General features: G+C 49.7%; 1 protein-coding gene across 10 annotated transcripts in view; it reads left to right on the top strand.

Moving 5' to 3' along the window:
- PPARD (peroxisome proliferator activated receptor delta) overlaps window positions 1-27,951 on the top strand; it is an 86,404-nt gene that overhangs the window by 45,915 nt on the left and 12,538 nt on the right. For 8 of the 10 annotated variants that reach the window (XM_074038287.1, XM_005553227.4, XM_015449517.3 and 5 more), the window contains one exon: window positions 23,192-23,422. In XM_074038287.1, coding sequence (XP_073894388.1) covers window positions 23,293-23,422 — 130 coding nt within the window. In that variant the 5' untranslated portion in view covers window positions 23,192-23,292. Of the gene's footprint in view, window positions 1-5,701; window positions 5,870-23,191; window positions 23,423-27,951 lie in introns of those variants that run through there. The other 2 variants (XM_065544119.1, XM_065544118.1) reach the window with 1 other exon arrangement.

Below are 27,951 nucleotides of genomic sequence, written 5' to 3'. Positions count from 1 at the left end.
TAGTGCTGAATTTCTGACCCCAGGCCTGTTGCAGCATCTGTGTGGCTTCTGGGCCGGAGCCCAGATTTCAGCAGGCTGCCCATGGTTTACCCTCAGGATGAACTCTAGGAAGCTGGGGAGCACTCTGGTGGTGGTATAAGTTCAGCCCCTCATTTTAGTTTATTTTTATGTTAAAATGTTTATTAATACCAAATAACACATAGATCAGAATGTGGTATGACAGAAAGGGACTGACTGGACTCAGGATCTCCCACCCCAGCCCCAGGGGTGAAGGTGAAGGTGATTGGTTTCCTGGCTATCCTTCTTTCCACAGTTTTTCCATGTGCACTCTCACGTGCGTGTGTTTTTATCCTCTTCCTGCTCTTAACCGTGGCAGTGGGGAGCACACTAACTTGCTCTGACACCTAGTTTTTTTTTATTAAGTGTATCTTGGGAATCTTTCCACATCAGCATATACAGATACACTGCATTCTTTTTTTTGGAGATGGAGTCTCGCTCTGTCTCCCAGGCTGGAGTGGAGTGGCACGATCTCTGCTCACTGCAACCTCCACCTCTCAGGCTCAAGCGATTCTCCTGCCTCAGACTCCCAAGTAGCTGGGGTTACAGGCGCCCACCACCACGCCTGGCTCATTTTTGTATTTTGGGTAGAGATGAGGATTCACCATGTTGGCCAGGCTGGTTTCAAACCCCTGACCTCAAATTATCTGCCCGCCTCCGCCTCCCAAAGTGCTGAGATTACAGACGTGAGCCACCATGTCCGGCCATTCTTTTTTTTAAAAAAAAAACTTTGTTGTTGTACATATGATGTGTGTTAAGTGGACTGTGGCTTATAAAACCTCTTCACAGATGTTTTCCAGTGTGATCCTTCTAGCCCTGTGAGGAAGACAGACCAGAAGAAATTTTTTGCAGCTTAGGATACTCTGCAAACAAGGAGGAAGTGAGAGGAGTTGGGGCTTGTTTAATGCAGACTAAAACAGGATCTTTCCTTTGAGAGACTGAGACAGGATGGGGAGCAGGCTGTAGATGTGCATACATACCCGCTCAGAGAGAACGTGCGAGGCAGCATCTGCAGAGGAGTGTGGTGGGCAGCACGTGCTGCGGGGGCAGGAAGAGGAGAGCTTCCGGGAAGGGGATGGAACTTGAGCCAAACCTTTTTTTTAAAAAGAGGGGAGGGCCAGCGCGGTGGCTCATGCCTGTAATCCCAGCACTTTGGGAGGCCGAGGTGGGCGGATCATGAGGTCAGGAGATCGAGACCATCCTGGCTAACATGGTGAAACTCCATCTCTACTAAAAATACAAAAAATTAGCCGGGTGTTGTGGCAGGTGCCTGTAGTCCCAGCTACTCGGGAGGCTGAGGCAGGAGAATGGCGTGAACCCTGGAGGTGGAGCTTGCAGTGAGCCGAGATCGCGCCACTGCACTCCAGCCTGGGCAACAGAGCGAGACTCCGTCTCAAAAAAAAAATAAAGAGGAGAGGCTGGGTGCAGTGGCTCACACCTGTACCCAACACTTTGGGAGGCCAAGGTGGGCAGATCACTTGAGGTCAGGAGTTTGAGACCAGCCTGGGCAGCATAGCGAAACCCCATGTCTATTAAAATTACAAAAATTAGCCAGGCATGGTGGTGCACACTTGTAATCCCAACTACTTAGGAGGCTGAGGTGGGACAATCACTTGAACCTGGGGTGTGGAGGTTGCAGTGAGCCGAGATCATGCCACTGCACTCCAGCCTAGGTGACAGAGTGAGACTCTGTCTCAAAAAAAAGAGGGGAAGGTAGGAATGAGACAAAGGAAAAGGGGAGGAGGGCATTTCGGGCAGGAGAGCAGCATGGACAGAAGGTGCAAACACGTGGCAGAGGGTCGGTGTCCATGGACACGCTTCCACCACCCTGGTCTAATCATTGACTTAGCAGACATCTAAATGCCTACTGCGTGCCCAGCACTGTAGAGGGTCACAAGGCAGCAGGAACCTCTCAGTGCCTGCCCTCTGTGGGCTCTGACTCCAACCAGGAGAAACTAGATGCACAACAGCAGGCAAAACTTAACTGATGGTGAGAGAGGTCAGCATAGTGGTTACAGCTGAGCACAGTGACTCACACCTGTAATCCCAGTACTTTGGGAGGCCGAAGTGGGAGGATAGCTTGAGCCCAGGAGGCTGAGGCTGCAGTGAGCCCTGATCAGGCCATCACTGCATTCCAGCTTGGCCTGGACAACAGAACAAGAAAAAAAGCAGAGTAGTTACTTCTTATTGTGGGGATTAGCTGGTCAGGGGCACAAAGAACCTTCTGGGGTGCCGGAAATGTTTACTCTCTTGACCTGGGTGATGGGTTTTTTTGGTTTATTTTTTGTTTGTTTTGTTTTGTTTTTTTGAGACGGAGCCTTGCTCTTGTACCCCAGGCTGGAGTACAATAGCGCGATCTCGGCTCACTGCAACTTCCACCTCCTGGCTTCAAGCGATTCTCCTGCCTCAGCCTCTCGAGTGACTGGCACTACAGGTGCCTGCCACCCTGCCCGGCTAATTTTTATATTTTTAGTAGAAATGGGGTTTCACCATGTTGGCCAGGCTGGTCTCGAACTCCTGACCCCAGGTGATCCGCCTGCCTCGGCCTTCCAAAGTTTTGGGATTATAGGCATGAGCCACCGCGCCTGGCCTGGGTGATGATGGTTTTATGGTGGTATATAAATGTAGGAATTTATGGGGCTTATTATACTTAAGATTAATGCAGATTGCATACTCTAACCATGAGTATGTTATATCCCAATTATAAATCAAGCAGGCAAATAAATAGCACATTCCCCAAAATAAAGAATTAAAATGCAATAGCAAGAAAATGTGCAAAGAGCTATGCCTGGGAAAATACAGGAAATGTATTGCTTTGAAAGGGTGAGAGATGAGATTTCAGACCCTCACCCTCTATCACTGTGTCATTTCTGAAGGCCTCTGGTGACTTTCTTTGCCCCTCTCCACCGTTATAGTCATTGGAACCAGACGGCGGAACCCTGGGCCTCAGAATTAAGTCTACTACACACCTTAGCAACTAGGAATTCAAGGCTAGCCAGGTCCTGGCCCTTTATCTGTCCTTCAGAGAGTGGGGTGCCACAGCCAAAGTGGACAGCTCGCCATTCCCAGATGTGCCCTGTGTTCTCAGCTGCCTTGCCTGACTCACCTTGGCCTTCCCTAAGAGTGCCTTTTCTAGTTTTCTGGCCCAGCTAGAAGAAGGGCCATTATACCTACTCCAGAATCATCCCTGCTGCTCCCAAGTTGGAATATTTCTTCCTCCACAGTGGCCACCTCTTATGTGGCCTCCATCACACAGTTTGTATACCTACCTCTTCAAGGGCAGGCTGTGTTTTATTCCTTTTGTCATCTCTCCCCATAGGGGTCTAGGTCAGTGCTTTTGTACATGGTGCCTGAAACAGTCCCATAAATGATATTTTATTTGAGTGGGTCTCTCTGGCTGGAGCTACTAGGTGGAAGATTGCCATGTGGGAGCAGGGGTCATAACAAAGGCTGGCCATCAAGATGCTGGTGCTTCCAAATTCCCAACAGTTATTAACTTGTAGGATTGAGGAACAAGTAATAGAAATTCCCTGGAATTCCCCAAAACATGTTATTCTATATCTTTCCTAACACTTTATGAGTTTTTAAATAACGAGTGGTCATAATAATAAATGGAATTATTTTTTCTGTGATAAAATTTCAGATGTTTCTGTTTAAAAAAAAAAAGAGAAACAGATATAACATTAAATGCATGGTTGGTGGTTTGGCTGGGCACAGTGGCTTACACCTGTAATCCCAGCACTTTGGGAGGCCAAGGCAGGAGGATGGCTTGAGCTCAGGAGTTTGAGACCAGCCTGATAACAGAGAAAGATTTTGTCTCTACTGAAAATCAAAAAAATCAGCCAGCATGGTGGCATGTGCCTGTAGTCCCAGTTACTCCGGAGGCTGAGGCAGGAGGATCACTGAAGCCCAGGAGTTTGAGGCTGCAGTGAGCTATGATAGCACCACTCCGGGTGGTGACAGTCTGGGTGACAGAGCAAGACCCCATCTCAAAAAATAATAAAATAAATGCATAGTTTATTGTTATTATGGACAAATATATTATGATATAAGATTTATATATTTCATTAGCATGTAAAAATGATCTCCACCTGATACAGACATCTGATAATAGAAAATGCAGAAGAGAGCATTAACATAAAATGAATGCCAAATAAAAATCACTTGATGATTTAAGAGTAATACTACACATATTTAATATTTAAAAGTTACTCTTAAAAGTTAAAACTAGAGAAAAGTTAAAAAAATAATACAATGAACTTCTGTATTTCCTTCACCAAGATTCGCCAGTTGCTAACGATTTGGTACATTTGCTTGATGTTGTGTCATGGATTGTCCACATTCCATGTTTGTTGGATCGTTTCCTTGTGATTAGATTCAGGTTTACGTTGTTGGTGGGAACCCACATAGGTGATGTGTGCTTCCTGTTGCTTACATCAGGAGGCACAGTAGTGCCAGCTGGCCCTAGTAAAGGGGATGCTAACTTGATTCACCTAGTTAAGTTGGCATCTGTGAAGTCTCCTTTTGTATTAAGACAGTGAACTTCGAAAGGACTTTTCCCTGACTTTGGGAGTTGCTGACAGCCATTTAGGAAAAGAGACCACCGTTTTCTCTGTCATGTGTAGCTGCAGTTAAGAAACATCCTAATATAGTCAGACAAGCTCTGGAGGCCGGTGTGCCAGGACCTGGGACCAAGCTCTCCAGCCATCTCTCCCTGTGACCATAGCCAAGTCATCTCTGAGTTATGTAAGATTGTACATATAAGGAAATAGACACTCAGAGAAGTGAAGCAGTTTGCCCAAAGCTACTCAGCTAGTGAGTGACAGAGCTAGGATTCAAACCCATTTTTGTTTGGGGACAAAGCCCTGCCCTTGTCCTTGTGCCAAGCTGCCTCCTTTGTTCGGTGGCTGGTTGTTGTTATTGTGTCACTGAGCACTCGGAAGTAGTGCTCAGAACCAAGCAGAAGAGCACCAAGCCTTGTAGGCCCTGACAGGTGAGAGGGAAGAGAGGGGTGCCATGCTTCATCCATCTGGACTGCCCTTGGAATTCCTGGGCCAATTTGGGGATCCCAGGCACCAACCCTAACATGGGCCAGTGCCAGTGCCAGGTACATGCAGCGTGTACTTCCCGGTCTGGGCAGGCGGAGGCTGGAGCGGCACCAGCAGCTCACCTCTGTAACGCAGCACGGAAGTATTTATTTCAAGGGTGGCTCAGAGAAGTGAGGCAGTTTGCCCAAAGCAAACTGGTTCCTCCCCTGCATGTGGCAGGCTGTCCTGCAAGCTGGGAGGCGGGCTGTTGGACGCTCCCCAGCCACCCTTGAAATAAATGCTTCCACGCTGTGTTACAGAGGTGAGCTGCTGGCACCGTTCCAGCCTCCGCCTGCCCAGACCGGCAAGTACAGGCTGCACGTACCTGAGAGTGGCCCACTTTAGGGTTGATGCCTGGGATCCCCAGATTGGCCCAGGAATTCCAAGGGCAGTCCAGGTGGATGAAGGAAGGTATTGCCTCAGCCTGCCTGGGTTCCTTGGGGGAGAGAGGGAGACAGGAAGCATTAATGGGGGAAAGGTGTGCCAAGCCTTGCCAAGCAGGTCATTGTGGGTGGGGAAACACCGCCTACGTGCTTGGGACGCCCCAGGATCTGGGTGGAGGTTCTTGAGGAGGCAGCGAGAAAGGAGGGCTGTAACAGCGACTCTGGAGCACTCTAGAATGGCTCTTAGTGACCTTCTGCTCTGGTGACCCACCAGCAGCCCACCCACCTGTCATCTTCCAGTTAGCAGCCATCCCCATGGCCAGTAGCACCTGAGAGCACTTGGTAAGTAGAAAGACCCAGCGTCTGCTCCTCATATTACCCTGGTGTCCTTCCCCAGAGCAGTTGTTTTGGGGAAAACTGGCTCCGGCTGAAGCAGGAAATGGTGTTCCTTGTCAAGGTCATGTTGTCCTGTTGCTATAGAACTGAGAGACCCTGAGGATCAGCCCTCTCAGGTTCCAATTGCCTCTCTTTTTTTTTTTTTTTTTTTGAGACGGAGTCTCGCTCTATAGCCCAGGCTGGAGTGCAGTGGCCGGATCTCAGCTCACTGCAAGCTCCGCCTCCCGGGTTCACGCCATTCTCCGGCCTCAGCCTCCCGAGTAGCTGGGACTACAGGCGCTGCCACCTCGCCCGGCTATTTTTTGTATTTCTTAGTAGAGACGGGGTTTCACTGTGTTAGCCAGGATGGTCTCGATCTCCTGACCTCGTGATCCGCCCATCTCGGCCTCCCAAAGTGCTGGGATTACAGGCTTGAGCCACCGCGCCCGGCCCCAGTTGCCTCTCTTTACACTATTCATCCTCATAGGCCACCAGGAAGGGGGCCAAATTCGGGGCCAGGGCCAGTGGCTTGGTGAGGCATAGGCTGTGCTGTATGGGCCCTGTAGGGAGCTCTGGGGAGTTCTTATTCCCCTGGCTCACGGCCACCTTTGACCCTGCATCTTGGAGAGACCCCCAGGGCTCTGGCAGCCAAGTGAGCAGGAGTGGAGGGACGGGGCACCTTGGGAGGGAGAGCCCCGGAAGGAAACAGGGTTTATAGACAGACTCCTGGTCATCACTGCTTGTAATGCTCGCTCAGTGAACAGAGGCAGTGCTTTACCTGACTCAAGAGAGTCCCTTCTGTCTCCTGCTGGATGGGCTGAGATCCGGACTGGTTAGAAGCCCAACATGACCTGGCGTGTGAGACCTTGCACTCTCTGAATGAATTCCCCAAGTGTCATCAATAAGTCACTCTGCTTCTGGCATTTCCCTGTCTTATCGCGCACACCCTTTCTCCTGGCTCTGAGTCCTGAGGAGTGAGATTGCAGTTTTTGACCCATATTCTTACTGAGAGCCGGCTGTCATGCAGGTATAATATAAAATCCAGAAGCTGCTGTCAGAATTATGTGAGAATTGGGAGGTGACAGCATGGGCCAATTTTCTGAATCTCTAGGGTGCTTTGATGCTTAAGAAGTCTTTCTGGGCTCCCTGAGATTTGAAACCTCTTGTTTTATCTGTCCTTTCACTCTGGTTCTTCCTTTCCTCTCTTGGGGACTTCATGCTTCTCAAATATTTGTTAAGTGGGTGCTTATATGGGACCTTAGAAAGCAATCAGCTAGGCGTGCACTTGGAAAGGCACAGGAGGACTGAGAACAAGACTAAACATTTCTGTAAGATTGAGCAGCAGGAGAGCTTTGCTGCTTTACTGGTGTCATTATGTGCCTGCAGCTCCTGGGCTGCCTTTACTCGAGTGAGATCCATTTACAAGACTCCTGACTCTTCTACTCCACTTTATTACAAAAGATGTTGATGCTCGTTTTAAAAACAATTTAAACTACAAACATGAATAAAGGGTGTTCCCTCCTTCCCTCCTGTTCTTAGACTGGTTTCCCCTCCCAGTAGTTTAGGTTGTGGGGCAAGTGTGTGTAGCTCTGCATCAGTGTCTTAAACAAAATGAGTGTGTCACAGATGCGCAGCTTGGCCACTCACTGTTTTCTTCAACTGTATGTCACGGCCATCCTGCCATGGCACCACGTCTGTGTCACCTGCTGCTCTTGGGCATCTGCAGAGAATTCCATGACATGGATCGTGAGGTAGGCGTATTCAGCTTTTTCTGCTTCATCTTATTCTCCACAATCGTTTATATCATGCTTGTAAAACCTTTTTTTTTTTTTTTAATTCTTACTAGACACAGCACATGTTCATTTTAGAAAATGTAGAAAAATCAGATAAGCAGCAGGTCATGGTGACCCGCCTGTAATCCCAGCACTTTGGGAGGCCAAGGCAGGCAGAACACCTGAGGCCAGGAGATTGAGACCAGCCTGGCCAACATGGTAAAACCCCATCTCTACTAAAAATACAAAAATTATCTGGGCATGGTGGTGCTCACCTGTAGTCTCAGCTACCTGGGAGACTGAATTGGGAGAATCACTTGAACCCAGGAGACGGAGGTTCCAGTGAGCCGAGATCACGCCAGTGTACTCCAACCTGCGTGACAGAGTGAGACCCTGTCTCCCCACCCCCTGCCAAAAAAAAAAAAAAAAAAAAACAGGTAAGCAATAAAAAAAAAAATAGAAATGACCCCTAAGAGGTAACATTTTGGTGTGTGTAATACAAGTGTCTTTTACATTTGCTCCCTCATCTCAGCATTGCCACTGCCATTAAAGAAGGCCCATGGTCATTAGTCCCATGTCACAGATAGAAAGGCTGAGCCACAGAGAGGGTAGCGGGTTGCCCAGAGGTACACAGCGTAGTAAAGACAGGGCTGGGGGCATACCTGTCATATAATTCAGCACTAGTGCTCTCTCCACTGTAGCCCACTCACTATCTTCGCACCTTGGGATAGAGAGGGGGGTGCAAGGCATTGGATTACAGATGCATTGAACTGCCTTATCCAAAGGTTAATAGACAGATGACTGCTTGAGGAAAGTCCCTGATTGACTTAGGAGAAGAGGTAGAAGACATACTCTTCAGGTTTACAGATGATATGAGACGAGGGATTGTTTGCGCTTTGGAGAACAGAATCGGGCTTAGAAAACCCTCAAAGAGCTCTAACAACAGGTCAGGAGCAACAGGATAAACTTTGGAATGGGTGGATGTAAAGGGACCCCCTTCTATTTCAGTAAGCACAGGAAGGTCTGACTTGATGTTCAGGCGGTGACGACTGGTCTGCCTGGGAGTCGTAGTGGACTGTAAGCAGTGGGACATGTCATTTCAACACTTTAACTTCATCTTACTTCCTGGGAGTGTTAGGAGCCACACATCAAGAGGACATGATGAACTAAGGAACAGGGTTTGGGAACCTGTCAAATGACAAATGCTGAAGTGACAGAGGTTTCACCTAGAGAAGATGGGTTTGGGGAGGAAAAGGTGCAGGCCAAGACTTGGTGACCAGGACCAGGCACGAAAGGACCAGGAATGGCAGTTAGTTGAAGGGAGAGTCTAATCGGTCAGGATATAGAACACCTTTTTAGCATTAGAGTTCAGGAATGGTAGTGAGAGGCAGTACAGTAGAGTGGTTAAGAGCTCCTGCTCTGATGGCTTACTGGCTCCTGGCTCCTACAGTCTTGGAAGTTACCTCACTCTTCCATGCTCCAATTTTCTCATCTGTAAATGGGGATAATGGGTACCTGCCTTATAGTCCACTTTTAAAACCTAAGGGAGTTGCTCCATGAAAGCAGCTTAGAATAATGCCTGGCACACATAGGTGCTATGCACTGTTTGATTCACACGGAAGCTGGGTAGGCTTCATGGAAGAAGAGTTGTAGAAGGTCTTCTGCATGCATCTGGTATGACATGCTTCCCCAGCCTTCTCCATTCCCTGCCTCCCTGTCTCCTCGTTTCTTTCTCCATCTTCCTCTCCTGGGCCTAGGATCCTGTATTTCCCCTACCTAGAATACCCTACCCCTCAATCTTTATTTTCTTCTTTGAAACTCTTAAGTATTTTATTTCTTCTTCTTCTTCTTCTTTTTTTTTTTTTTTTTTTTGAGACAGAGTTTCATTCTGTCACCTGGGCTGGAGTTCAATGGCACGATCTCGGCTCACTGCAAGCTCCACCTCCCGGGCTCACGCCATTCTCCTGCCTCAGCCTCCCGAATAGCTGGGACTACAGGTGCCCGCCACCACACCCGGCTAATTTTTTGTATTTGTAGTAGAGACGGGGTTTCACTGTGTTAGCCAGGATGGTCTCGATCTCCTGACCTCATGATCCGCCCACCTTGGCCTCCCAAAGTGCTGGGATTACAGGCATGAGCCACCGCGCCCGGCCCTGTTTCTTCTGCTTTAAATTGTTTTTATTAAAAAAAAAAAAAAAAAAAAAAACTGACTCAGGAGTCAGCTGCCCTTCACTCTTCCCTTGTGCACAGCCTGTCCTGTGAGTAGGTACAGGTACTGACTGGTCTTATATTTCTTCCTGAAAATATAAATGTTTTAAAGGTACCCAAGGACTTGTCAACACCTCCCCACCCCCACCCTGGGTCTGACCTAGGACTCTGAGTCAGGGAGGCCTCCCTCCATTGAGTAATAGTAGCTTTGGGATCTGCTCAGTAAGAGGATTGTAGAGTTTAAGGGAGGAAGAAGCACCAGTGCTGCCTCCCCATGGGAAAAATGAAGCGCCGCCCCCCCCCCCCCGCCCCGCCACCGCCGCACCACAGAACCACCAACCGCAACATCACTTGGCAGATTAGCAAAAAAACTAACGAGACACTGCTAGGCCCCTCAGGCTTCTAGATTCGCCTTCCACCACATTTCTACCAATTTATGCTCATCTGAATGAGCTCCTCCTTTGTAGGGTCTGGAATGGTCTGAAAGCAGGGTCAGATACCCATGGAAAACTGAAGCCTGTGGAGCAATGATCTCTACAGGACTGCTTCAAGTTACATGGTGAACAGACATCTTTTTCCAGTTATGCCAGTTGCTCCTCTGGTACTTGAGGATTATGTGAATCTAACAACAGACAAAAATCTCTGCCTCATGGAGCTTATATTCTTTAGGAAGAGACAAGCACTAAACAAATGAGGAAATGTATATACACTCTGCCAGATAGCCGTAAGACGGACGGAGAAAGCTGAAGCAGGGAAGGGAGATGGAAGTACCTGAGGGTGGACTGCGCAGGTTTGAAGCAGGGAAGCCAGGGAAGGCCTCACTGAGATGGCCACATTTGAGAAAGGACCTGAAGGAGGTGAGGCAGTGAGCTGTGGAGATAGGTAATTAGGGTAGGGGAAGAACTGTAGCTAGAGAGAACAGTGGCCGCAAAGGCCCACCCAAGGCAGGATATGCCTGCTGTGTGGAGACCAGCAGGAGGCCGTGTGCCTGATACTTAATATACCAGAAGGAGTGGAGCAGGCAGGGGTGCCAGTTCCAGAAGGACTTGCTGGCAGGTATTAAGATGGGCTTTTTCTCTGAGGTAGGAAGCTCCAGGAAGGATTTGATCACAGGAAGGACAGAATCTGAATTGTATTTTAGAAGGATCACTGTGACTGCATACAGAGACTGGGTGGTAAGGCGGGAGGCAGAAGCCAAAAAGCCAGTTAGGAGGCTGATAAAGTAATCCAGGCAAGAGATGGTGTTGGCTAGGACCAGGGTCATAGCAGTAGAGGTGGTGAGAAGTGATTAGATTCTGTATATTTATTAACGGCAAAGCCAGCAGGATTCATTGACTCTTAAGTGGAAGGTTGAAGTTTTCATTGAGATGAGAGAGACCATGGGGGAGGGTAAAGGGCTCGGTTTTGGTTGTGTTAGGCTTGTGCTGCCATTGGACATCCGTGTGGAGGTGTCAGAGAAGCTGGCCTGTAGAAATAAACTGGGGAATCATCAGCATACAACAGGCATTGGAAGGCACCAGCCGGCATAAGATCATAAAGAGAGGGAGCATAGATGGAGAATGAAGGAGCCCTTTAGAGATTAGGCAGAAAATTGCTAACTGGGGCCAACAAAGGAGATTGATAAAGGGCCGCCAGTGACATCGGAGTAAAACCTGGGAGGAAGCCAAATGAAGAGAAGTCATAGAGGAGGAGGGATCAAGCAGTCATATCACATGCTGTCGTGGGTCAAATAAAATGAAGATCATAAGTGTTTGTTACCAAAAGTTTAAAAGTACAGTGACATTGGCCGGGCGTGGTGGCTTACATCTGTAATCCCAGCACTTTGCGAGGCTAAGGCGGGTGGATCACTTGAGGTCATAGTTCAAGATCAGCCTGGCCAACATGGTGAAACCCTGACTTTACCAAACAATATAAAAATTAGCCGGGCGTGGTGATGCGTGTCTGTAGTCCCAGCTATGGGAGTCTGAGGTGGGAGAATTGCTTGAATCCGGGAGGAAGAAGTTGTAGTCAGCCGAGATGGAGCCATTGCACTCCAGCCTGGGCAACAGTGAGACCCTGTCTCAAAAAAAAAAAAAAAAAAAGCCGGGCATGGTGGCTCACACCTGTAATCCCAGCACTTCGGGAGGCCGAGGTAGGTGGATAACTTGAGGTGAGTTCAAGACTAGCCTGGCCAACATGGTGAAACCCCATCTCTGTTAAAAATACAAAAATTAGCTGGGTGTGGTGGCAGGCGCCTGTAATACCAGCTACTCAGGAGGCTGAGGCAGGAGAATCACTGGAACCCAGGAGGCAGAGTTTGCACTGAGCTAAGATCATGCCACTGTACTCCAGCCTGCACGACAAAGTGAGACTCTCAAAAAACAACAACAACAACAACAACAACAACAACAAAACACAAAGGCCAGGTGCAGTGGCTTATGCCTGTAATTCCAACACTTTGAGATGCCAAGGTGGGAGGATCACTTGTGATCCAGGGGGAGTTCAGTTCAAGACCAGCCTGGCCAACATGGTGAAAACCCATCTCTACTAAAAATACAAAAATTAGTTGGGTGTGGTGGCATGAATCTGTAATCCCAGCTTCTCTGGAGGCTGAGGTAGGAGGATCACTTGAGCCCGGGAGGTGGAGGCTGTAGTGAACCAAGGTCACGCCACTGCATCCCAGCCTAGTGACAGAGCAAGACTGTCTCAAAAAAAAAAAAAGTACAATGATATTAAAAAAAAAATCACCTACCACTCTATTCATACAGGGAAACTTTCTTCTATTATTTTGTCATTTTCATGGGAATCATGATCTTTATGTAAATTCGTATTGTATTTTTCACTTAAGTTATTAAATATTCTATGAAAACATGAGTTTAATGACTAGGTAATACTCAGTTTCCTGGATGTGCCTTAATATATTTAACCATTCCTCTAATATTGGGCATTGGGCCATTTCTGATTTTTTGTTATTATAAATAACATTGCAGTGAACAGCTCAGTATGTTTTCCTATTAGGGGAAGTATAGGGTCAACGAACATGAATGCTTTTAGGTGAGACTTGAACTTGAGATCCCTGGGTTCTCCTGGACAGACTGGCCAATCATAGCTTAGCTGTGGGATTTTTCCGTGTCTCCTGTCTCCCTGGGAAGGTTGAGAAGTCACTCAGCCCTACAGATCCCTATTCCTGCCTCCCCGCCGCAATTGCGCGTCCCATTTCTCCTGGGCCAGAGTTTTATTGCCTCTCATGGGGCCTGCTGGCCACCACTCAGTGGCTGCCCTTCTCCTTACCTCCAGCCTTCGTCCCCTCACCCAGAGCATTCACAAGCCAGCAAGAGCCAGTCTGAGCTTCCCTCAGATTAGGGAGTGTAGTGATCAATGAAATAGCCCTGCCTTCACTCATCTCACTGGGTCAATTAAATGAGGTGTGATGTACCTGAAAGCACTTCAGAAACTTAAGAGTCTCATGCCCTACCAGCTGAGCTATCCAGGTACCCTTAAAGGGCTGTCCTAGTCTTAACTGTTTGAAAAGAAATAGGTAGCTGGGCATGGTGGCTCATACCTGTAATCTCAGCACTTTGGGAGGCCGAGGCAGGCGGATAACGTGAGCCCAGGAGTTCGAGACCATCGTGGGCAACATGGCAAAACCCTGTCTCCACAAAAAATACAAAAATTAGCTGGGCGTGGTGCTGCACACCTGTGGTTCCAGCTGCTCAGCAGGCTGAAGTGGGAGAATCACCTGATCCCAGGAAATTGAGGCTGCAGTGAGCTGTGATTGTGCCACTGCACTCTAGCCTGGGTGACAGGGAGATCTTGTCAAAAAAAAAAGAAAAAAGGTATAAGTGATGGTGTCCACATTGTAACCACAGAGCCCCTAGAGCAGGGCTGTTGACCTATGGTTGGCATCCTGGTCACAAGAGCTCTGTGTCAGATGTGTGAGGGGCTTGGGTATAGTTGTCAAGCCTGGGAATGTGGCTGGTAAATGTCGATTGACCTCATGCCAGGCAGTGCCAAGTGCCACGTCTGCTCCCCAGATACCTGTGTTTGTGTATGTGTGTCATAGTCAGGAATCACTGAGACCAGGACCTCGGGGAGGCTGGAGCCCCGTTGGGCAGAGCAGGAATGGGCCTTGGAGATGATCTAATTCTGACATTTTACTCAGTGAGGACACAGGTGGGGCAGCCAGAGAGGTACTCAGCTCTGAGTCAGGGGCCCATCCCTCATCTCCTCAGCCTGAGTCTTCCCGGGAACACAACAGGCAGCTGCTTCCCAGACCTTGCAGGGCTCCGGGAGGTGGCCTTCCCCTCCCGCCGACTCCCTTGCCAGGTTTGTTGTAACCATTGCTCCTCCGAGCCTGGCTGAAATCATCTTCAGTCGTATCCTCCACAGCAGCCTGAAAGGTCTTTGTAAAAATGCAGCTCTGTTCCTTCCCATCCTCTTCACAACCCCCTTGGCTCTCTGCTCCTCCTAGAAAAAACACCCACATCCTCAGCTTACCCTTCAAGACCCTGAGTGACCTGTAGCCATAGCCCTTCTCTCTACCCACAGACCTCCTTCCTTGGGTCCTCCTTCCTTGGGCCTTTTCACATCGCTGTTCCCATCACCCTGGAATCCCTCTCAGCCTGCCTGGGCCAAAGGCTACGTAAGGAAGGTCCTCAAGAAAGCCTCTCCTGACCATCCGCACCTGACTCATGTGCTCTGAGTGCCGCACCGTGCTTGGCATTTGTCCTTCATAGCCCTGGTCATTGCTGGCTAATGTAGCCTGGCACATGGTGGTAGGTACTTGACAAATATTTGTTGAACAAGTGAATGAAACCAGCTGGCAGGGACCAGAAGAAGAGCAAAGGGGCAGGGACAGTGTCCACAACCATAGCCCCTGTGGTCTTAGCTGAGAAGGGCTCTGGCTCGGTCCCTGGCCTGTCCCTCTGCTGGCCAGCAGAAACACCCTACCCTGGAAGCCCTCTCCAAGTAGTGTGAGGGGCCTCAGGCCCGTTCAGGCTTCGGTAGGAGAGATCTCGGGCTCTTCTGGGACCTGAGCAGGCCTTTCATTTACCTCATTGGCATCTCTCAGCATTTTATTTGTTTTTTAAAATGTCTCCCTCTTCCCCCAACCAACCCCAGATTATGAAGGTATCCCACGCTCACTGTGAAGAAACTGGATAACATAGGAAAATATAATTAAGAAAATAAAAATCACCTACAGCCCCACCCCTCAGAGAAAAGTACCCTTAACATCTGTGGCCATGTCTTTTCAGTTTTGTTTCTATGCATGTGTACATGCTTTGACATTGCTGAGCTTCTCTTTGTGAAAACCACAGTTTTTTCGCAGTCTTCAGCGGCTGCGGTCAGAGGCGGTCAGCATGTCAGTTCTCCCAGTGGAGAGCTGATGCAGGGATCTGGATTCCTCTCTCTCCCTACTGCGGGTGGGTGAGTGGGCACACCCAAGGCCCCCTTCTGTGGCAGCTTTCCCATCCCTGGTGAAGAGTACCCTCCTGTCTCTAGTCTCTTCTCCAGGCATTCTCTGGTCCTGGAGGCTGGTTGTTCCTGGGGGCTGCCTCTTGGGGCAATGGGAAGAATTGTGGAATGCATGGATGGCCTCCTGGCTGTCTTTTCTCTGGTTCCAGCAGTCTCTGAACAAAACCAGCCCCAGGCCACTCCTGGGGATTGGCCTCAGGTGACTCTCTGGGCTGACTCTGGCCAGCTAGAAGGCCACCCGGGCTTCTCCTGTGTTCTTAAGAGGGTGGGGTGACCTGGATTGGCGAATAGTAAGCAGAGAACACGGCAGAGTTGCTGGCCTAGAAAACCAGGTCACTAGGTCAGCACTTGGATTAATGATTGATAAGAAAGGTTAGGAGAGAATCAGCAGACCCATTCTCCCATGACATCCCTCACTTCTGATCCCAAAAGCACCTGCCATGGAGACGGGGCAACCTCTGTCTTGTATCCAGAGGCTGCCCCTTATTCCGCTGCAATGTGGGAGGAAGGAGATGACAGCAACTGGGTCACCCACATGTGGGGCAAGATGGGGAGGAAGGTTTAGGCCCTTCTCCCTGAAAAAAGAAGCATGTGCCCAGACTAGGGGGCTCCCTGCTGGTTCTCTCCCCACAATTGATGGTGAGGCAGGGAACTGGGAAGTTCTGTCTGTGGAGGTCCCTTGGGTTTCAGCAGGCTAGCACATTTCTAGAGCTAGAATATCACCCTACAATCCCTTAACACAAGCCATGGGTGATAATAATAGCAGCAACCGCTGTGGTCCTTATTTGTAGGACCCTTACTATCTACCTGGCACTGTTAAGTTACTGCATCGTTACTTATTCCACACAGCAGCCTCTCAGGTTAGGTGCTAGCATCCCAGTTTTAGTGTCTTCCCCAAGTCATAGAGTGAGAGGGACGAGCCAGGGTGTGAACCCAGGCCTGACTGAAGCCGGTGGAATTCACTTCTTTGGAGTATTGCATCTCGATGGCAGTAATCTATGAAAACTGATACAGTGGCAAGTGCTACAACTCAGAATAGTGTGGCTAAGGCTCATGTTTTTAGTATATTCATTCAGCAAGTATATGTTGAGGACCCACTAAATGCCAGGTGCTGGGACCCACCTCAGTAAGATACAGGGCATTCTCTGGGAAACTGATAACATGGTGAGGCCAGAGCAGTTCGCAGACACTGCAGTTTGGTGTAGCGATTACAGATTTGGAGGGCCTGTGTCGGGGTTGTGGTGAGAAGGAACAGAATGGAGCTAGTCTAGGAGAGCTTCCCGGAAGAGGAGGTGCAGGCAGGTCTTGAAGGAGAGAAGGTCTTAGCTAGTGGAGGGGACGGTGTTCCAGGCAGATGCCAGTTCAAGCCTCCATGCTCAGGGAGTGATGCGGGATCTTGAGGCACATAGGTGGGCAGAGCAGGAGGATAGGCCTGGAGAGGGAGGCAGGGACCAGAGCTTGTGGCTGTTTTCAGCACACAGGGGTCATTTTCTGGCAGTAATGTCCAGAAGGGCTTTCACCAAGGAGTTCTTGACAGAAACAGCTGGGGACTGGCAGCCAGACAGAGGATTCAGAGGTGATGGCTCCCGACTGAGGCTAAGGAGCCCCAGCTGGGCAAGGACATGCCAGCTCCTGATCCAGTCTTACCTAGCACCATATATGAGACACACAGTAGAGTGGCTAAGACTTGAGCCAACCTGCCTTGACTCAAATCCTGCTTCTCTAGTTACTGTGTGACCTTGAGCCAATTACTTTCCCTCTCTGTGCCATAATTTCCACATCAGTTAAATGGGGATAATAATAGTACCTGCCTCTTAGGGTTGTTGTGAGGATTACAGTTGCCAACATACACAGAGCATGGTGTGTAATAAGTTCTTGGAGAAGGGAAGCTGGTACGATTGTGATGGAAGTGGTGATCCAGCTTAGGCTCTAGTACAGTATGAAGGCCCATCAGGCTGTACTATGTGGCAGATGGAGCCCATGGAGGCCCCTGGCACACTGACTGTCCCCACTCATCCCCTGGGTAGGGCAGAAGTGTTCCCACACTGTATAGCCTGCCAATGGGCATCAGGGAAACGCCTGAGTCACCACAAGGAGTACGAGGCACTTGGGGGTTGCCCAGCTGAGCACAGAGGGCTGCCCTGAAAGTGAGCCCCTCCCTACTCCTAGCAGAGATGGGGAAGGGAGACAGCTAGACTTGGTGGGAGGGACTGGGCCCCAGGTGGCTTAGTTGCTCTGGCCGCAGACCAGGTCTCTAGAGCTCTGGATCATTTGGGTTAAGCTCCTAACTACCACTGCCCATGAAATCCACCTGCCAATGGGCAATGGATGGAGTCGTGCCCCTCCCTGCACCTAAGCTCTCCGAAGGGCTGAGTTTCTTCTTGGAGCCAGACAGTGGGTATTGGAATGGGAGCATGGGGGCTGCATGTGCGCTGCAGGCTGTGTGTGTGTGTGTCTGTGTGTGTGTGTGTGTACACGCACACATGCATATATGTCTGAATTAGAGCAGTCCAGGGATTTGTTTTGCAAGAAGTTCTTTTATTTTTATTTTTTGAGACGGAGTCTTGCTCTGTTGCCAGGCTAGAGTACAGTGGCGCTATTGTGGCTCGCTGCAACCTCTCTCTCCCGAGTTCAAGTGATGCTCTTGCCTCAGCCTCCCAAGTAGCTGGGATTACAGGCACAAGCCACCACACCTGGATAATTTTTGTATTTTTAGTAGAGGTGGGGTTTCGCCATGTTGACCAGGCTAGTCTTGAACTCCTGACCTCAGGTGATCTTCCTGCCTCAGCCTCCCAAAGTGCTGGGATTATAGGCGTGAGCCCCCCTGCCCTTCCCCCACACGCCACGCAAGAAATTATTTTGCTAGAGACTACTCTTTGGTGAGGGGCTACATTGCTGCATTCATGCCCCTTCATTCTGGCTCAGGGCCCTTGTCTTGTCTGAGGGTATGAAGCTCCAGCCTCGTAAGTGGGACAAAGCTGTGACATGATCAGAGGGCTTCTGGCTCTGGCATAATGCTGGGGGGTGGAGAGGGGAGATAGCTAACACTGGGAGGCAGACCGAAAAAAAAAAAAAAGCCAAGGTTTTTTGCCAGCATACAAATTAAACCCAGTGCCTGGCTGTATTGTGGTTGTTGTTTTGAGACAGAGTCTCCTCTGTCACCCAGGCTGGAGTGCAATGGTGTGATCTCGGCTCACTGCAACCTCTGCCTCCCAGGTTCAAGCGATTCTCATGCCTCAGCTTCCTAAGTAGCTGGGATTACAGGCGTGCGCCACCATGCCCAGCTAATTTTTGTATTTTTAGTAGAGATGGGGTTTCACCATGTTGGCCAGGCTGGTCTTGAACACCTGACCTCAAGTGATCCGCCCACCTCAGCCTCCCAAAGTGCTGGGATTACAGCCATGAACCACTGCACCCGGACTTTTTTTGTTTTTGAGACAGGGTCTCGATCTGTCCTCAGGCTGGAGTGCAGCAGTGCGATCTTGGCTTACTGAAACCTCTGCCCCCCAGGTTCAAGTAATTCTCATGTCTCAGCCTCCAAGTAGCTGGGATTACAGACGTGCACCACCACACGTATCTAATTTTTATATTTTTAGTAGAGACGGGGTTTCGCCATGTTGCCCAGGCTGGTCTCAAACTCCTAGCCTCGTGTGATCTGCCTGCCTCGGCCTCCCAAAGTGCTGGGATTACAGGCATGAGCCACCATGCCTGGCCCAAGCTGCGCTATCTTTAGTGCCAGGGCTGAAGAAAGGAAGAGGAGAATAGGGTTCATCGCGGGCATAGTGGTGGGTGGGGTGGCAGCTACCTGAGAAAATCTAGTCAGTGGGCCTAGGTTCAGTGGGTCAGGGGAGAGAGCCTAGGGGTCAAGGTTGCTCTTGGCTGGGCCAGCTGAGAACAGTGTGTAGGGAGCAACCTTGGCTCAGGGTAGATGGCAGACCTCAGCTGTAGAAGGAGCAGTGAGGCCATATGAAAATGGCAGGCTTCTGGCAAAATGCAGGGATGGGCTGCAGCACAGCAGTTTAGTCTAAATAGGAGCAGCCCAAGGGATGTGTGTAGGTTTTAGAACAGCCAGGCTACAGCTCCCCTCCCTCTTCGCTGGTGTCCTTGAGAGGCCGCAGTCAGAAGAGACAATTCCAGGCTAGGGAGAGATGTCAGCATGGGAACCAGAGACCCTGGTCCTGAATTCAAAACTCCAGCCAGAGTCCAGAACTGCGTCTGAGCCTAAGAGACAACCTCTTGCACCTCCCAAAACTGAGAACAGTTTTACCGGTTCTCGTGAAAAAAACCCACTACCAGCTCATATGTGGGAGTGGGAGCTGAGGCTCTGCTGAGTAACACAGCCCAGTGCACACAGCCGTCAGGGCCTGGCTGGGCTCCAGTCCCGCTGTGTCCAAAGCTCTGCTGTTTTCTGCTTCGTCCTCTAGCATGTTCTCTAAGACGCCCTGTTGGGATCCTCAGGCCTGTCCCTTTTATTATCTGCAAGGGGGGCTTATAAGGCCTTATGGGGGCTGGCGAGGCTTGAGGGGGAGCGTGACGCATACAGGGAGCTCAGTCAGCTCCCTCCCCTCCCTCCAGGATTTGGTCCTGACAGGGAGCTCCATCAGGTCCTCCCCAGGGTCACCAGAGGCTCAGAGGCTGTGTTGTTGATTATATATACCAGGCAGTACTGTGGCTTTTCCTCCTCTGATGCCTTCTGTTAAGTGGGGACCCCACATCTTCATGTCCCCCTCTTTGTGGTTCTCATCACCACAGCCTGGTGTGCATTTCCCCGTGTCCACTGACACCCACGCCACATGGGTCCAAAAACAGAGTGTGTTCTCATTGCCTCATCCCACTCACCCTGGGCTCTGCCACCACTGCGCCATGGCTCTCGGGAGTCCCACCATCTGACCCTTGTCACCAGTGCTGCTCCTTCTCTTGGGACTCATCCCTTCTGAGGCCTCCCGGGGTCCCGCCCTTCTCACCCTTCCCTGCTTCCTCCATCTCCAGGCTTTCAATCTGGTGGAGCATAAAGAATCGGTGTTTCTGGTACTTGTTATTTGGATAATGGCAATTTTTTTTTAAAGCTGACTAATGCCACTGCAGTCACACATTGCTCTCGGTAATTGCCAGTGTCCTTTTTCCGGTATTGTGGCCAACTTCCACCCCAGAACCCCACTCTACTCTTGAGCTAAGTGTCTTTATGTCTCCTATTTTAAATTAGGATTGTGTTCAGTTGCATGCAACAGAAATCTGGGAATCAGTGCCGGCAATCAATAAAACAAGTTTGATTTTTTTCACCTACCAAGCAGTCTGGAGGCCAGCATTGCAGGGCGTGTCCAGCAGCTTTGAGAGGCCGCAGTGGCCAGGTGCTTTTGGACTTTTCACCCACCCTCCTACCCTGTCTTCTGCTGCTCCAAAGGCAGCTGCTACACCTCTAGGCATAGTATTCCTGTTTCAGGCAGGAAGATGGGAAGGGCAGAAGTTCGTCTCTTTCTATTAGGAAATAATAGCTTTTTCAATAGCTCCTCCTTTTAGATTTCTGTTCACATATTGCTGATCAGAATTATGCCAATGAACACTGTAGCTGCAAGAGAGCTTGGGGAAACTGAATGTTTAGGTAGGCACTTTGCTGATCCAGAGAAGACTGAGACTTAGAAGGAAGAAGAAGGGAGCTGGGGAGAAATAGGAGTGACTGCCCCAGCTACCACTTGCAGAAAGCCACGGAGTGAGCAGGACAACACCTGTGAACATTTCCTGTGCTCTGGGTCTGGTGCTTTCCAAGTTTAAAACTTTCCAAGTTTTTTCCATCCAGGGACGAGTGGTCAGGGACTGATCCCTGAGGAACTGATGTATATTAAACAAACTTTCAAGTCCCTGCAATGCAGTGTAAATGAGTAAAGAGCCCACAGGGGAGAAACTGCCACTAGTGGAGATCATGCCAGTGGGCAGCATTGCTTGGCTCTGGGGGTGCGTGCCAGAGGCCTGCAGGTGCCCAGGGTCCATGTCTGCCCAATTTTCAAGAGAAGCCAGAAAACTAAATTTTTAAAAAGTTTTTTCGTTCTAACTCTGTTTTGAAAAAAGTTTGGTGTTACAGAAAAGTTGCAGAGATCATAGAGTCCCCACATATCCTTTACCCAACTCACATTAAATCTTACATAAAGGAACACTGGTACAATACTATTAACCGAAGTCAGTGTGCTGTTCAGACCTTACCAGTTTTTCTGCCACTGCCCTCTTTCTGCTTTGGGGATCTGGTCCAAGATCCCACATTCATTTAGTTGTGTCTCTGTGGTCTGCTCCTGTCTGTGAGGCTTCCTCAGTCACAAAGCTAGAGGTTTACATGACCTTTTCCAGGTTTTCCCACTCTACTGTAATAATTTGGAAATTATACGTCGGCATCTTGAGACATCTTTTGAAAAATAAGGGGACTTGAGCTGATTGAATGTTGATCACTCCCTCTCATCTTCCACATTATTAAGTTTGCCTTCTTATTTTAATTCAAATTATTTTTAAGTCAGGCACAGTGGCTCATGCCTGTAATTCCAACACCTTGGTAGGCCAAAGTGAGCAGGTTGCTTGAGCCCAGGAGTTCAAAACCAGCCTGGGCAACATACCAAAACCCCATCTCTAAAAAAAATACAGAAATTAGCTGGTGTGGTGGTGCACGCCTGTGGTCCCAACTACTTGGGTGGCTGAGGTGGGAGGATCACTTGAGCACAGGAGATAAAGGCTGCAGTGAGCCATGATTGCACCACTGCACTCCAGCCTAGGCGACAGAGTGAGACTGTCTCAAAAAACAACAACAACAACAACAACAAAAACACCAGAAAACAGCTAAGAGTTTTGTATTGTTGTTTTATTTCAGGTTCAGGGTATAGATGCAGGTTTGTTATATGGGTGAACTTGTGTCACAGGGGTTTGTTATACAGATTATTTCATCACCCAGGTACTAAGACTAGTACCCAATAGTTATTTTTTCTGCTCTTCTCCTCCTCCCAGCCTCCACCCTCAAGTAGGCCCCGAGGTTATTGTTAAGTCCAAGCAAGGGAAGGCCTGGTGGAAATGAATGTGTAGCCTTAAGATGTTTTGAGGGGGATGATTTACTACCAGCTGGAAGTTACTGTGCTGTGAAGCTGGTAGTGGTTCTCAAACTTGGCTGCACGTTACAGTCACCAGGACAATTAAAAAATAAGAACCCCAATGTCCAAGCTGCTCCCCAAACCAATCAAAGGAGAATCTCTGGGGTTGGGACCAGGCATCTGTCTTTTTAAAAACTCCCCAGTGACTACAGTGTACAGCCAAGTTGGCAGGTCTAGAGCAGGGCCGTGGTTGCAGATCTGTCAACATGAGCCGAGAACAGCAGGACTTTATGTCTTTTTTCCACACCCAACCACTGAAAGGATGGGACTCACCCCTTCAGGAACAGTAGCACAGGAGAGCCGTGATTCTTGGGCCTGAGTGCTGGTAGGGACAGGGTCGGGGATGGGAGGCATGATGCATATATGGATCTCCAGGTGGGCTGGAGAGTTGGGAAAAGCCCCTCAAGTCATTCCAATGTGCTTCCTGAAGACTCAGAACAGGAGGCAACAGAGGAGGCAGGGAAGGGTGGCACAGTGGTGTGTCACCTCTCTGGTTTATGGAGCCTGCTCTGAACCCCACAAACCCACTACGAGAGCCAGGTGGGAAGGGTGATAGGGCAGGTGACTTGTGATACAAGGAACAGAGACCATGGGATAGCACTGCAGGGACTGGGGAGGGAGCAGGAGCAGAAGAACCCCCTCCATGACAGCAGCCCCCAAGCGTGCCCCACTCCCACCATCCTCTTCCTCGTCACTGCCTCACCTGACCTCTTCCTGTCTTCTCCTCTGTCAAGGCTGATGGGAACCACCCTGTAGAGGTCCATCTGCGTTCAGACCCAGACGATGCCAGAGCTATGACCGGGCCTGCAGGCGTGGCACCGAGGGGAGATCAGCCATGGAGCAGCCACAGGAGGAAGCCCCTGAGGTCCGGGAAGAGGAGGAGAAAGAGGAAGTGGCAGAGGCAGAAGGAGCCCCAGAGCTCAATGGGGGACCACAGCATGCACTTCCTTCCAGCAGCTACACAGGTGAGGAGAGGACTGGCAGGGGACACGGGGCAGAGGAGGCACAGCCCAGTGCAGTGGGGATCCTGGCCCACTGTGAACACCATCATGTGGGGTGCAGAGTAGCAGAGTGCTGAAGGACTGGAGCCAGAAGCCTGGGTTCACGCCCAGTGCGGTGGGGATCTGCTCTGCCACTCACCACCAGTGGGGCCTGGAGCAAGGTGTACCACTTCTCTGTAAAACAGGCCAGAGGATGGTAGGTGATGTGGATATGGGCTCTTGTGAGAATTAAATGAGTGGGCATTTGTAACACATGTCATCATCATTATTAGTATTCCCACCACTGTTACCACAAGGAATCTGAGACCAATCTCCACTAACAGCACACTAGAAAGATCAGCTGTACCTGGGATTGTTATCAATTCCATTGGTCTGCAATAATTATACACATCATCATTGAGCTGCATCGTAATTAGATAAAATTGCTAAGCAGTTACTATGAATAAGTCAACTAATATTATTTTTATGCAGCCAAGCAGTTGTAGCTTCTCCTGTCTCACTTGTTGGTTCCCCTTTATTTATCAGCAGTGTAGACAGTTTTCTCTAGTACCCTGTACTGTTCTGTCATCTTCATCATCATCCTGTTATGTTCACCTTCAAAAGCATCCAGAATCCATGCAGCCCCTGGCTTTCCCTTCTGCAGTTCCCCCTGCTTTTTTGTTTTTGTGGTTTTTGAGACAAAATCTCCTTCTGTTGGCCAGACTAGAGTGCAGTGGCACAATCTCAGCTCACTGCAACCTCTGCCTCCTGGGTTCAAGCGATTCTCCTGCCTCAGCCTCCAGAGTAGCTGGGATTACAGGAGTGCACCACCACACCTGGCTAATTTTTGTATTTTTTAGTAGAGATGGGGTTTCACCATGTTGGCCTGGGCTCAAGCGATCCACCCGCCTCAGCCTCCCAAAGTGCTGGGATTACAGGCGCGAGCCACCGCGCTTGGCCTGATCCTTCTGCTTCTTGCTTTCTCCGTTCACTTCTATCCTTACCCAAGTGCTGCAGGCCTACACATCCAGCTCATCCTCACTCCTTCCCTCGGAAGGAACTCAGGGTCATAAGGATGTACTGCTGGGAGTAGACACCGTGCACTCGCTGCTGCTTTCAGCTGCAGGAGATCCTAGCCACATGCGGTGACTCAGGCGGAGGAGCAAGCCCACACCACAGGAATGGGCTCTGGACCCCTGTGACTGCATGGGAGCAGGAGGAGGCAGTTGGTGTCCAAGCTAAGGCAGGGTGGAGGCTGTGGAGGTAGCGCAGGCTTCTGTTTGGGTCTGTAGCTAAGATGGGTCTGAATCCTTGAGCCACACGTGCACCTTGAACCTGCAAAGCAAGTCCCAGAATTTTGCAGTTCTTCCTCTTCAGTGTATAGATTTGGGTGGAGGAAGTATAGAGCCATCATTCAGTGCTTCTAATCTCACCCAGGATCACCTGGGAGTGACCAAAATAGGCTTAATGTGATTCTAGGGCCAAAGTGAAGGCATCCCCCATTCCCCGAGTAACCAACTTCCTGTCTATTGGCTGGTAACTGGGATGGCTTTGGAAACACAGCCTGTCTCAGAAGAGAGGAATAGCTAACCAGGAGTGATAATTCACTCAGTGCCAGTAGCACATACTGTTCTAAATCTGAAAAGGTGGGGAGGGTTAGAAAGCAAAGGGAAGACAGTGGGGACTAAGAATGAGTGTGGGATGTCACGAAGATGCAAGGATGAATGCAAGGAGAAGAGACGGCCACAGGGTTTGTGGTTATGCTGCCTGCCATGGCCCACCTCATCCCCACATCTGAGCCCAGGCAGATGGAAGTCCCCTGCACAGCAGTGTTCTGTCCTGGAGTTTCCTCCACACCCCTTCTTGGGACCAGGGCTGTTTCCCAAATAGCATCACTGTTCCCGTGCAGGCAAGGTGAGGTGCCTGGGAGCAGGGGTAGGGTGAGGCAGGCATGGCGGTGACCTCTCAGGCAGCTTTGTTGTGGGATTTAGGGCACAGTAAGGAAACATCCAGGGCAGAGGTTGCCTCACCAGTCACATGGTACTATGTATAAGGTGGTGTTAATAGATTCTGTTTATCAATAAATGGATACAGTGGAGGTAGAAAGACTTCCTTGTTCAGTCATTGAAACAGGAGAGAGGTTACTTGACATAATCACTACGTGTTAAAGCCATAGTGTATGAAAAGTTCCCCAAAATTCTACAAGGCAAGCAACCTAGCAGGAAAATCAAAATGGGTAACAATGGGACAAATACAAATGGCCTGAAAACCCGACAAGTTTTTCAGTCTAACCAACTCAAAGAAAGCACCTTAAGTTGCGATGCCATTTCACCTGTCAGATGGGTGGGGAGGATTTGGCTCTTCCACCACCAGGGGTGAAAGGGTAGTGTGGGCCAACACCTCTTAGTGTACAATTTTTTTTTTTTTTTTTTTTTGAGACAGACCTTGACTCTGTCGCTCAGCCTGGAGTGCAGTGGCACACGATCTCGACTCACTGCAACCTCCGCCTCCCAGGTTCAAGTGATTCTGCTGCCTCAGCCTCCCGAGCAGCTGGGATTACAGGTGTGCACCACCATGCCTGGCTAATTTTTGTATTTTTAGTAGAGATGGGATTCCGCTGTGTTGGCCAGGCTAGTCACGAACTCCTGACCTCAGGTGATCCGCCCACCTTGGCCTCCCAAGGCCTCCCAAAGTGTTGGGATTACTGGCATGAGCCACCAATGCCTGACCATTTCTTTTACCCTGCATTCCCACTTCTAGGAACGTGTCCTGTGTAAGTACTTGCTCAGCGTGCACAGAGATTTCCACACTAGCTTATTTACTGCAGGACTGCTCATAAGAGCAAAACTAGGAACGTGCCCATCTGTGGGGAACCAGTTCTAGAAACTGTGGTAGAGCCATGTGGTGGAATACTCTGGAGTCATTGAAAAGGATGAGGCTGGTTTGTATATATTAAATAAGTTCCTGACAAGTTGGGGATCCCATTGTTCAAAATCCTTATGTTTCATAGAAGGCACCAGAAGAGTCTATACTGAAGGACTCAGGGGCTAACTCTGAGGAGCAGGATGGTGGTTAAGGAGGCTCTGTCACAAGATCCTGCATACCCTTTTGTATTTTTCTCCACAAGTCTGCACTACTTTCATAATTTAAAAGGCAACTGTACTTTTTTAAGGTTAAAATTAACTGTTTAAAAGAGAGGTGAGGGGCCCTGGAGACAGAGCCTTATCATGTGTCCGGAGCAGAAGGGCTTTGAGATCGCAGAGACCAGGGCAGGCATTCCCAGGTCTGTCGCTGTGAGCTGCAGCCCTTGCCAGTGCCATCACTTCTCCGAGTCTCACTGTCTTCACCTTTACAGGCTGTGTCCTACCCAGCCTGAGGGCCCGCCAGGTGAGAGTCAGTGGCAGTATCTGACACATCACAGGTCTCAGCACCTGCTAGTTCTCTGCCCCACCCCCATGAGTTATTACTTTGGCCTCAGGAGTCCCCTGAGGGACCCATAAGGACAGGGCATGGCTTTGAGCCCTGAAACAGCAGGAAGGCTCCACAGTCACCCCTGACCCCATCCCCCCAGCAGTTCAGCACTGACTCTCACTGCACATACTGAGCTCCACACCTGCCAAGCACCTTCTCCTCACCCTCCCCCCAGTCAGGCAGGACAGACCTTCCCATCAATAAGGAAACTGAGGTTTCCAGAAACCCACTTGCCAGGGTCCCGTGGGTATGTAGGAGTAGAGACAGCTAGAGCCAGGGTTCATATCCCATTCCCTTTCTCATCCCTCCTGCTTCAGTGACATCCATCCTAATCACACTTGAGAAAGAAAGAGGAAGATAAAGTTTCCTTCCTCCTGGCCTCAGTACCTCCTCACTTGGCAGGCACTTGGTGGGTGTCAGGCTGGGCCCAGCACTGTGCCCAGGGCTGGCCATACAGCGTTGGACAAGGCTGAGTGCCTGTCCCAGGGAGCGCACAGTTCAGGCAAACAGGACAACAGAAGTAAAGAGGCTGCTCAGTAACCCAGCCTCAAATCCCTGCAGAATTTGGCCTGACTTCAGAAGCTGCTGGTTACCTGTTTGCCTGTGAGCTCTGCCAGCGAAGTAAATAGACCAATCGGGAGCCTCCTGGCTGTCTTCACAGCCATGACAACGGCATTCTCCCAGCATTGGAGACTAGATATGCAGGAGAGCTCTCAGCCACAAATGATGTGAATAAGGTCAATAGTGTCTATTTGCTGAACTTGTAATCAAAGATGGTGAAACTGATACTTTACTCTCTGGGTGAGAGGGCTAGTGTTTACACTGAATCCAAACGTTTGGATAATGACAAGTACCTCCTCAGCAGTGACTGTGTCCTGTTGTTTATCATAATAATGTTATTGATTAGTAGTCCTGAACCTGCAGATGTGTGTAGTAGTGGAATGCCGAGGTTAAGAGCTCAGCTTTAGGAGTTGCACGGTTCTAGGTTATAATTCTTGCTCTGTCACTGTGTTAGTCAGGGTTCTCCAGAGAAGCAGAACCTG

This window comes from Macaca fascicularis, chromosome 4 (genome assembly GCF_037993035.2).
Source record: "Macaca fascicularis isolate 582-1 chromosome 4, T2T-MFA8v1.1".
In the NCBI taxonomy this organism is placed as follows: domain Eukaryota; kingdom Metazoa; phylum Chordata; class Mammalia; order Primates; family Cercopithecidae; genus Macaca; species Macaca fascicularis.
This window is presented reverse-complemented; position numbering and strand designations above follow the sequence as displayed.